The sequence below is a fragment of the Chiloscyllium plagiosum genome, unplaced genomic scaffold (assembly GCF_037043375.1).
Source record: "Chiloscyllium plagiosum isolate Xiang-an unplaced genomic scaffold, Cpla_swu_hap1 HiC_scaffold_7, whole genome shotgun sequence".
NCBI lineage: Eukaryota > Metazoa > Chordata > Chondrichthyes > Orectolobiformes > Hemiscylliidae > Chiloscyllium > Chiloscyllium plagiosum.
In genome coordinates this window covers 106,090,482-106,102,674 of record NW_028270145.1, presented here as the reverse complement: position 1 = coordinate 106,102,674, position 12,193 = coordinate 106,090,482, and the positions used below count along the sequence as shown (strand labels likewise).

Sequence of the window (12,193 nt, the reverse complement as noted above, 5' to 3'; positions counted from 1 at the left end):
TTCTGGAGTATTATGTGCAGTTCAGGTCACCCTGTTACAGGAAGGATGTTATTAAACTGGAGAGAGTTCAGAAAAGATTGAATTATTAGGAGAGGCTGGATAAGCTGGGACTTTTTTCACTGGAGCATATGAGGTTGAGAGATGACCTTATAGAGGTTTACACAATCATGAGTGAATAGTAAAGTTTTGTTCCCCTAAGATAGGGTGTTCAAAGCTATGGGATATATATTTTTAAGGTTAGAGGAGAAAGAATTAAAAAGGACATGGTTTGTATATAGAATGAACTGCCAGAGGAAGTGGATGCAGGTACAGTTACAATATTTAAAAGACATTTGGATATGTACATGAATATGAAATGTTTGGAATGATATGGGCCAAACATCGGCAGGTGGGACTAATTTAGTTTGGGAACATGGTCGATGTGGACTAGTTGAACCAAAGGGCCTGTTTCTGTACTGTATGTATAAATAAAGACTAAAATTCCATTTAGACAATAGGACCGTAAGACATAGGAGCAGAAATCAGTCCATTCAGCCCATCACGTCTGCTCCGCCACTCAATCATGGCTGATAAGTTTCTCAACCCCATTCTCCTGCTTTCTCCCCATAACCCTTGATTCTCTTGATACTCAGAAACATATCATTTACCTTCGCTATTACTTGCTGAATGTTATGATATTGTGCGATAAATGCAATGATATCAGCAATACCTTCGGCAAAAAATATAATCAGACGGACAAAATGACTCCCAGGAGAATACTTAGAAAGGAGAATGGGAATGCCATCTCTCTATCTTCCTGGCTGAGTGAACATTTGTGCTTTTAGTTTGATCCTGTGGTCAAACTAAATGAAGAAAGAATGAAGAAAGAAGTGAAAATAACCCTCAACATATCATGTGTAGCCCTCAGTACCAAAATGTCTTTTGTATGCAATATATTAGGAGTGCAAGTAGGACAACAAAGATTGAAGTGTTGAATTTTGTTGACAACTTTGTGAAAATATGAAAGGGTCCTGTGGAGATTCTATAATTAAACATGTCCCATATCATATGTAATTGACTGCATTAGATCACTTTTTGTTTTGTTGTAGGATCTCTAATTACTCAGGGGTACTACTTCAACAATTCAAGGGATATAGTTACCTCTTATACGGTACTATAGTTTATATGATTACAGGAATATGGTGGTAAAGCAGCACACATCTGTATGAGTGTTATTGTGATGTGGCAGGCGAGTAAGTTTTAAGTTGAACTGTTATTATGCATTACACATTATTCTTGCTCAAGGGTAGTTTGTTATTGCTGCTTCATGTTGAGTGTCGAATCCTTTCCTCCCTGCATCACGTTGAGGGCTGCGCACTTTGATAATGTTCCCCTCATACTTGTTTTGCCGTAAGCAAAAAAGATTTGGGTGTTCATAAACCAGTCATGAAAAGTTTGCGAGCAGGTCCAAAATACAATTTAAAAATCTAATGGAACATTGGCTTTAATCTCAAATGGCTGTTGTACAAAGGGCAGGAAATATGCTTAGTTTACACACATCCTTCATCAGGCCCTGTAGAGTTATGGGCACTGCACTTCGGGGAAAGATGCATTGACCTTGGAGGAGTCTCAAGAGGTAGGAGCAGAAGTAGGCCATTCAGCCCATCAAGCCTATTCTGTCATTCATTAAGGTCATGGTTGATCTGATCTTCAAATGCAGTTTCCTGCCTTTTCCCTATAACCTTTTCTGATTGGAGTGCAGGTTCATAGTTCCTTGAACATAGAGTCGCAGGTACATACGATAGTGAAGAAGGTGATTGGTATGCTTTCCTTTATTCGTCAGAGCATTGAGTATAGGAGTTGGGAGGTCATGTTGCGGCTGTACAGGACATTGGTTAGGCCACTGTTGGAATATTGTGTGCAATTCTGGCCTCCTTCCTATCAGAAGGATATTGTAAAACTTGAAAGGGTTCAGAAAAGATTTACAAGGATGTTGCCAGGATTGGAGGATTTGAGCTTATAGGGAGAGGCTGAACAAGCTGGGGTGGTTTTCCCTGGAGCGTCAGAGGCTATGGGCGTCAGATGCCAGTGTTGGACTGGCATTTACAAAATTAAAAATCACACAAAACCAGGTAATAGTTCAACAGGTTTATTTGGAAGCACTAGCTTTCGGAGTGCTGCTCCTTCATCAGGTGGTTGTGGACTGTAAGATCGTAAGACACAGAATTTATAGCAAAAGTTACTGTGTGACGTAACTGAAATTATATATTGAAAAAGACCTGGACTGTGTAAGTCTCTCATCTTTTCGAATGAACATGTTGGTTTCAGTTCTTTCAATATGTTAATTGCAGAACTTTTTAAAAGTTACATTCTCAAGTGAACTTTAACAATTGGTGTCATGTCAACCCAATGCGTTGAAGGTGTGAGGTGCTCTGTGTGAGACTGTCTGTGCCACAATGGTCAGACTGATTCTAATCTAAAATCCGTTTTTTTTTAGACTATAATTTTATAAAGTTAAAAATCAAAACTCTATTTGTCTCATCCACAAGCTTGGTTGTTGTATGTTTCTGCCATTCAAGTCATTAATATATATTGTAAATAATTATGGCCCCAATACAAATCCCTGCGACATACCAGTGTTGAAATGCAGACTCTTTCAAGTGACACCAATGCTGAAGGAATAAAATAATGACAGTGCAAATTATACAATTGACTTTCATTCTCTTTAAATCTGTCTCATTAAAGGGTAATCCAATTGAGGGACTTGGGTTGATAAAATGATTGTTTAGTATAGGTCATGAAAATCTAAGATGATCTTAAAAATTTTGAAGTAAGAGCTTAACCATCAAGAATGAAGTCAGGAAGCATTAATCCAAACAAAGGTGGAGTGGAACTCTGAAAGTCTTTCCCTACCTTCCACCGCATCCCCCCGCGCCCCCCACCCCAGCTGAAAAATAATAGGACGCAGGAGAGCTTTCAGACCTGTGACTGATGGGAGTTTTGTTGTTAGGTGTGGAGAAACTGAGAGAATGTGGTTGGTCTGCCATGGCATAACTGAGAGATGGAGCAAGCGTGAGGCACTTACTGACCAACTACTGTTCTCAGGTTTCAAAAGTCAATACATTCAGGATTTTCACATTGAAATTCACCTCCACAGCTCAAAGTCTAAGCCAGGGTTGCAACATTGTTCTACCCCGATGCTTAAAAAAATGCTGTAGATGTTGTTTTCAAAAGAGAGTTTGGCAGTAGATTTGTGCTGTGAGTTGAGTTAATGGGTGAATAAAATGCAGACTTCAACCCTCCAGTTAGTTCTAAAGAAAAAAATGAGACAAATTCACGATTGCATATCCAGACTTGCAAAGAAGGAGCAGCCTAGTCAGGAGATTAGGCACTGTGGAATGAGTTTTTTGAAAGGTTACTGTAATTGTGACCTCAGGTCCTGTTTACTCTTACAGACCTGAGCCAGGAATGTTGGTGATTCAGATTGCAGTTTAGTTGAGCATGTTACAACTCTTTGGATTGCTTCTTATCCCACTGTTGTGTTATTAGGATGATGACGATGAAACCAGAGTTGGGGAAGCATTGGCTCGTACTGTGGTCTGTGCTCTCAAGGCTGCAGATCCTCATGTTCATACTGCCAGCTGGCTGAATACCACGGAGGTACGTATATCAGTCTTTAGTCTTTGGCGCCTTGGTGAAACCACCCTGGTTTGAATTTAATCCCACTGGGGCTTGTTGTAAATTAACTGTTAATTTTTGATCTTGTGTGCATGTGAACACAGAAAAATCTGCAAACCTCAGGTCAGTCAACTAATATCTTCTGCTGAAGAATTGCACCAGAAACGTTCACCTGTTTTTCTGTTTTGGTAGCTGGCTGACTTACTGTACATCTTTATCTGAAATAACTAAGCTTATGGTTTTGCTCATGGTATCTTGTTATCCAAGAGCCAGTGAGTGATTGATGTTTTAAAGTATTTTTCGTTGGTGCAAACACCCAATGATCTAAACAGGACTAATGGTTTCAAAGTGCTTATTGATACTTGTTATAATTTACAAGATAAGAGGCAACCTTATTGAAACATAAAAAAATTGGGGATTTGACAGGGTAGATGTTGAAAGGCAGTTACCTCTTATGGGAGTTTACGACAAGATGGCACAAGCTCACAGTAAGGGATCACACTTTTAAGGCAGGGATGAGGAGGGTTTTATTTTCCTTGACGGTAGTGAATCTGTAATATTCTTTACTGTACAGAGCTATTGATGCTGGGTCATTAAGTATATTCAAAGCTTAGGCAGATATTTAGTCCGTAAGGGAATCAATTATAATCAAAAGTTAGAGTAGAGTTGAAGATAATCGGCCATTTTCACACTCTGACGGAGCTGATACCTTATGGATTAGTTAGGATGAGTGAAAAGGGAATGTAAACAGTAACAAAGCATTTGATGATTGGCTGCTGGAAATCTGGAGAGTGGTGCTGGAAAGGCACAGCAGGTCAGGCAGCATCCGAGGAGCAGGGGAATCGATGTTTTGGGCATAAGCTCTTCATCAGTAATGATTGCTGATGAAGGGCTTGTGCCAGAAACGTCAGTTATCCTCCTCGGATGCTGTATGATCTGCTGTGCTTTTCCAGCACCACACTCTCGACTCTGACCTCCAGCATCTGCAGTCCTCACTTTCTCCTCCTTGCTGGAAATCTGGAGCCTATCAAATTGGGTAAGACTTTTGTGTAACCAATGCATGTGAAGTGTGAATCTGCCAGACATGAACATGTTGAAATAATAAGTATATTTATAAATCAAAGCTTTTTTTTCTCTTCATTTAGGCTGAAGTCACTTCACTTGAGACAAACTTGCATTATGTCAACCTTGCAGTTCAGGCCTGTATAGATAAGCGAAAGGTTTGCTCCTCAACGGGCAGAAACCTATCAGCACGGAGTTTGTCTACCTTTAAGAGAAGGAAATGTGATTCAGGTGATGGAGCAGGATACTCAGCAGTTGCAGATGCAGATCCTAAACCTGCCCTGACCACCAGCATTCCTTTTGGGCCTAATCTACTTCCGGTGGTCCAAGATACAGGAGCAACAGCCAAGCACAGAGTCCCCAGTGACTCGAGCAAGGCGAATATTTCTCTTAGCAGTAAGTTGGAAGCTAATAATTGTAGTGGAAAAGTGGGCAGTAATTCCAAAAATATTGGAGTTCACAGCACAACAATATCCACTGATGAGTTGCTGAACTGTTTGGTTCACCCTGACGTGATCAGTTTAATGACTGAAATTCTGCTGGACAGTCACTTCTCTCATTAGTCAGACAAGCTCTTCAATGTCGATTGATTTTATTTTTTTAGTGTGGAAATAAACTATTCCTAAAATAAAGTGTCTGACTCAATCTATCAATATTACACAGTCATAAGAAATAGTAGCTGGCAGAAGCCAAAAAGACCCATTCCACCTTTCTGTAACATCGTAGCTCATCTTCTGTCTCAGCTCCACTTCCCTTTGCAATCAATGACCGAGCATCTGAAATAGAGGTTGCCAAACACACACCATCCTTGAAATGAAGCAATGTCACCATATCTCAGCCCTATTGCTTACTGTGTATCCTGTGACTGTGTCCTCTCACTCTAGGCGGACTAGGCCACAGTGACAATGCCTGGTTGTCACTCTCCTTGGTCACGCTTATTTGATGGCACTTACATCTAGAAATGTTTATGTCAACTGTTGCAGGGTATCTGCAGTCTCTGGACAGCCCTGAGAATCATCTTGGACAAGTAAATGTGTGTGTTTATCAGCTGATTGCGAATATTCCACCACAATGCTTTAGCAGGAACTGTTCTTTATTCTTTTGTGGAAGATGGATGTCACTGGAATTTGTTGCCTGTCCCTAACTGCCCTTGAACTGAGTTGTATACGTCAGAGGGTAGCTAAGAGAAAACCACACTAAAACTGGAGTTGCATATAGACCAGAACAGGGAAAATGGTGGGTTTTCTTCCCCACATGACATGAGTGCACTAGACTAGACTTACTTAAAGAAAAATAACAATCGTTGGGGTCATTATTGAGATTGGTTTTATAATTTCAGATTTTATTAATTGTATTTGGATTCCACAACTTGCTGTGCTGGGATTTGAGCCTGTGTACTCAGAGCTTGGGTCTCCAGGTTACTAATTCAGTGACATTAGCACAAGCTGCCATCTCCTCCTATTTCATTCCTTAGTTTAGGGGAGGAGTATTAAATGTTTGTCTGGCATCCTGTGATGGAATAAAGAAGGTTTGAATTTAAAATTTCTGATGTTAGCTGTATTGAAGGATCTAAAACATAAAACAAGTCAAAGCAACTCCAATCCTGCGGCAGAAACAACAATTTCAGGACCTTGACATGCAATTTGAAATTCCTGTAATTCCAATTATAACAAGTTCAGCATGAACAGTTGATCAATTTTTGCTCACTTATCCAAAGACTTGCATGTTAATCACTCTGAGATGCTCAAAGTATACCCAAACCTCCTTTGGCTAAAGAGTCAGCAGTCAGAAGTGAGTGTAGTAGGCAACACCTAAGGAGGTGGCGTTGGGGGAAGCTGAAAGGTCTGAAGTGGGATAAATCACCCAGACTGGATGGGCTACACCCCAGAGTTCTGAAGGAGATAGCTGAGCGATTGTAGAGGTATTGGTGATCTTTAAAGAGTCCATTACCAAGGATGAGTGTGTAGTACTTGGAAATGCATGGTAAGGTAAGACTTAATCAGCATAACTTCAAGGGGAAGTCATGTCTGACACATCTTTTAGAATTCTTTGAGGAGGTAAAGTGCAGTTTGGACAAAGAGGCAGTGGACGTGACCAGTCTGGATTTTGAGATGGCCTTTGACAATGTGCTGCACTGGTGACTGCTAAATAAGAGCCCATAGTGTTAGGGGCCTCGATGGAGGATTGGCTGGTATGCAGAGAGTGGAGTTAAAGGGTTCTTTTTCAAAATGGCAGCTGGTGACTAGTTGGCTTCCGCAGAGTTTGATGTTGAAACCACAACTATTCTCGTTATACATTAGTAATCTCGATGAAAGAACTAAGGGCTGTTTGCAGATGACACAGATAGGTGGAGGGGCAGGTAGGACTAAGGAGATAGGCTGCAGAAGGATTTGGATAGGCTAGGAGACTGAGCAAAGAAGTAGCAGTTGGAATGTATTATGGAAAAGTTGGGTAGGAAAAATAGAAATGTAAACTATTTTCTAAATTGGGTCAATGTTTGGTAATTTGAAGGGCAAAGGAACTGTGGGAGTCCTAGTTCGGAATTCTCTTAAGATTCGGTTGACAGATTGGAAGGTAAATACAATGTTAGTGTTCATTTCAAGAGGGTTCGATTACAAAAGCAGAAATAGACTGCTAAGGCGATATGAGACTCTGGTCAGACTATTTTGAATATTGTGAGCAGTTTTGGGCCCTGTATCTAAGAAAGGATGTGCTTGCATTTGAGGGGGTCCAGAGGATGCTCACAAGAATGATCCTGGGTGTAAAGGGTTTGTCATGTGAAGAGCAGTTGAGGTCTCTGGGTCTGTGTGCGATGGAGTTTAAAAGGACAAAGTGGGGTGTGGGGGGGGGGGGAGAAGAACCTCATTGAATCTTACAGAATCCTGAGAGGCCTGGATACAGTGCATGTGAAAAAGATGTTTCCACTAGGAAGATTGACTAGGACCTGACATCCTCCAGGTGAAAGGATGACCCTTGGGAACTGAGATGAGGAGGAATTTCTTCAGCCAGAGGGTGGTGAACCTGTGGAAGTCATTGCCACAGAGGGCTGTGGAGGCCAAATCATTGAGTGCATTTCGGACCGAGATAGATAGATTGATGAGTAAGGGGATCAAGGCTTCCAGGAAGAAGGCAGGAGAATGGGAGTGAGAAATATATCAGCCATGATCAAAAGGCAGGGTAGACTCAAAACTGCGGGCTCTAAGAGCTACAAGGACAAGCACACGTGGGAACTCGACCAGCAAATTTCTCTCCACAAACAATCTGGACTCTCCACTGTCACTGAGTCAATAGCCTGGATCTTCCTCACTAACAGTGTTACAGCTGTCTCTGCAGCAGATCTATGACAGCAGTTTAGGGATTGAATGGCCACTTGGTTCACTTTTCATTGTACCCCTATATTCCTGAATGTGAGAACATGTGACAATAGAGTTAGAAGTACTAGGTGATGACTATCTCCAAAAAGAGCAAATCTAACATAGCCCCTCAATGTTCAATGGCATTACCTTACAATCCCCCACAATCACCAGCCTGGGGCTTATCATCGACTAGAAACTAAACCGGACTAACCTTATTAATGCTTTCACAAGAGCAGGTCAGAGGCTATGAATACTGCAGCACAAAACTTGCATCCTGACTCCCTAAAGCCTGCCCACAATCTGCAAGGAACATGTGAAAAGTGTAATGGAATTCACTTGTCTGGATGGGTGCATCTCTACTCAAGATGCTTTATCCCATCCAGGACAATGCAGCCTACCTGACTGGCAGCACGTCTACTACTTTTGCCATTCATTTCCTGCATCATAATACACTGTGTACAATCTACTAGATGGACTGCAGTAACTCACCAAAACTCTTACAAGCAGCACATGTGAAACCCATGACCTTTATCCCCTCAAAGGAACACACCACCTGCAAATTCTACATCATATTCAGACTTGGGAATGATGTCTCCATTCCTTTACTGTTTTTGTATTAAAATCGAATAACTCTTGAACAGCCCTGCAAATATTGTTCTACCCCAAGGACTCCAGTGGTTCAAAAAGGTAGCTCACCAACATCTTCCCTGTGGCAATTAGGGATGGGCAATAAACACTGGCCTAGCCACATCCCATGAGTGACTTCAAAATAACGATGTTGCTGAAGACTGGTACAAGTAGCTCTCTTCTCTACGTATATTTATGGAATGACGTATCTCCACATTTTCATGTGCCTTTGCTTCATTGAAATTATAGCATCATCACGACATTGAGTTGTACAATTACGATATCAACCTCCAAAAAGACTGCAGTTTTGCCAAGACTGACTGGCAAATGTGGTCATGTAGCGAGGTGTAACATTTCCGTCAAATTCACCACATCACATTAAGAGCAAGCTTGAAAACTTGTAATCTTGCAGAATGAAAATATTCATGTGCAGGAAAGAATAAATTGCAGGTTTACAGTGACATGGCTAATGTGTTTGAAGGATCCCAAGTTAGAGAGAATGAAGCAATAATTTTCAACCAAGACATTTGTTGACAGTCATGTTTATTTCATTGAGTACATTTACAAAAATAAACAATCTCCAGTGTTAAAATATATGTATTGTGCTATGCTGAATTATTCCTTCATTTTTTTTCCCCAGACTGATACTACATAAATATTCTCAAAAGAACAAGCAATTTTGAATTTCTGTGCAGCATATGCAGCCACGTTCTGAAAGGGAGGTGTTTTGAGAGTTTGTTTTCTTGTCGCTTTGTATTTCACTTAAATTGATCATAAAATGTATGAAAATCCACCTCTGGCTGCACTACTGTTTGAAATCCACAAATATTAAATAGCATAGGTGTAATAATTGTATTTCACAAGACTAAATGATTCAGGTCATTAATCTATCTTGCGCCCAGCCAGACTGTTAAAGAATGCTCCACTTTCCCTCCTTTGTATTCAACGCTGACTGCTCTAATGGGTTCTATAGGCCTTCCCTCTCAACACTTCATTTGCTGCACTTCATTTTACAGAATTTCATAAATTTTATAGCCCAAAAACAGCTAATGGAACCAACCAATACATTCCAGTGAGCGTTTATGTGGCTCAGAAATTTCTTCAAGCCCTACTTCATCTTTGGGTCCAGCAACTTCAAAACTGCCCGACTGATTTCAGTCAATAACCAGACCAAACCAAGTCAGAGAAAAACTGAGCTGGGTGAACATGCCACTCCCCTTTCATTGTGCAAGTGATTTTGTTTAAATCTTGAAAGCCTTTTTCCTGAGGAAGTATTTGTTAGCTATAATCAAACTGGACTGAAAACCCTTCAACTCGGACTTTTCAGAGTCTGTATCTTTTACGACCTCTCTGAAAAAATAACCAAGGACAACATAACCTTGTTAAAAGAGCAGCATCATCGCAATATCTGAATTTCTCTTGAGTGCCTCAAGTATGTGGGTGGCACAGTGGTTAGCACTGCTGCCTCACAGCGCCGGAGACCCGGGTTCAATTCCCGACTTAGGCGACTGACTGTGTGGAGTTTGCACATTCTCCCTGTGTCTGCGTGGGTTTCCTCCGGGTGCTCCGGTTTCCTCCCACAGTCCAAAAAATGTGCAGGTCAGGTGAATTGGCCATGCTAAATTGCCCGTAGTGTTAGGTAAAAGGGGTAAATGTAGGGTAATGGGTGGGTTGCGCTTCGGCGGGTCGGTGTGGACTTGTTGGGCCGAAGGGCCTGTTTCCACACTGTAAGTAATCTAATCTAATCTAATCTATGTCAAGCATGTCATTTCTATGGCCTGAAACAGCACTGATAATTCTGCACATTCACAGAGTTCATTCCTGGCTTTTGTAATGATTAGATATTTTCAAGCCACTTAAAGTGATTTGATTTACTGTTGTCATGTGTACCTAGATACAGTGAAAAGTTTTGGATATAGGTTTAGTGGCTGAGTTGGAAGGTTCATGACCTACTCTCACTAGTGTCCTTACATACAGAAGAGAAAGGACACCACTTTGACTGAGACAATACATCCATCCTAGGACAAGCCAGAGACAAGCATGAGAATCCCTAGAAGCATGGCATTCCAACCGGAACTCTATCAACAATCACATTGACTTGGATCCCATTTATCACCCCCTGAGAAAAAGAACTGGAAATGACATCACCATAGGAGATGATGTCACCACAGGAAATGACATCGTCAATCCAAGGAAACCCAAACATATAAATAGAAAGTGGGCTACATCACCAGTGCTTCATCTGGAGGCTCACTGAAATGCTACCTAGTATGGTGAAAACGAACCTTCCAGCTCAGCGAGCAAACCTACATCCAGAATCTCAAGCTGAGCTACAAATCTTCTCAAAACTCAATGAAAAGTTTTGCTTTGAGAGTAGTATAGGCATATCATGCCATGCAAAGATCATAGGGTGATAGAACAAAGCAAGGAATACTAAGTTATGGCTCCAAAGAAGGTGCATAAAAAGGAATGACATGGAGGAGCTGATGCTGGACTGGGGTGTACAAACTTAAACATCACACAACACCAGGTTATAGTTCAACAGGTTTATTTGGAAGCACTAGTTTTCGGAGCGCTGCTCCTTCATCAGATGGTTATAGAGCAGGACCATAAGACATAATTTATAGCAAAATATTACAATGTCATGGAACTGAAATGATGTATTAAAGAGACCTGGATTGTTCTGAAGTCTTTCATCTTTTAGAATGGGTTGCAGGTTTCGGTTCATTAATGTGTAAATCCCAGAACTTCTTTTAAGTCACATTCTCAAGATAACTTAAGGTTTTATATAAAAGAAAGGTGACATCTCAGCTCAGACAATGCATTAAAGGTGTAAGATTAGAGTCTGTCCATATCCCAATCCTGAGTTGGACTGGTTCTATTTCCAAAGTGGAATTTACAAAATATTACATGAATTGACTGCCTGCAGATTGTGCATTTTTTGAACAAATAGAATGTATCTGCAAATATAATTCTGCAAATGCAAATTCACCCTATAGATTTATATCTGTGTGTGCGTGCATAGAGAGAGACTGTTGATGTGTGAGTGCACGAGTATGTGGTTGTGTCCATGCTTGGTAAAGTGTGTGTGATGGACTATAAAGCTGTGAGAGGGTGTGTGCGTGGGTGTGAGTATGAAGGGTGTACTTGTGTCTATGAGAAAGATCTCTTCAGGCTCTTGAGAGAATCCACAGAAACTCTTCAGCTGGGTCAATAAAGCTCCACCAAAAATGAAGAGGGTTGATACAATGTGAAGCAGCCTGCTCTTTATAGTTTTTATAAATGACTTGGATGAGGAGGTTGAGGGGTGGGTTAGTAAATTTGCAAATGACACAAAGGTTGGAGGTGTCATCGATAGTATAGAGGGCTACTGCAGGCTGCAGCGTGACATAGACAGAATGCAGAGCTGGGCTGAGAAATGGCAGATGGAGTTCAACCTGGATAAATGCGAAGTGATGCATTTTGGAAGGTCGAACTTGAATGCTGAATAT

General features: G+C 41.0%; 1 protein-coding gene across 3 annotated transcripts in view; it reads left to right on the top strand.

The window, feature by feature from the left end:
• The window catches only part of hspbap1 (hspb associated protein 1), an 89,313-nt gene extending 83,356 nt beyond the window's left edge, over positions 1-5,957 (top strand). For 2 of the 3 annotated variants that reach the window (XM_087989338.1, XM_087989336.1), the window contains exons 8-9: positions 3,529-3,639; positions 4,803-5,957. In XM_087989338.1, the coding sequence (XP_087845464.1) occupies positions 3,529-3,639; positions 4,803-5,282 (591 nt within the window). In that variant the 3' untranslated portion in view covers positions 5,283-5,957. The remainder of the gene's footprint in view (positions 1-3,528; positions 3,640-4,802) is intronic. The other variant, XM_043694264.2, reaches the window with a different exon arrangement.
• The last annotated feature ends 6,236 nt before the right edge of the window (positions 5,958-12,193 follow it).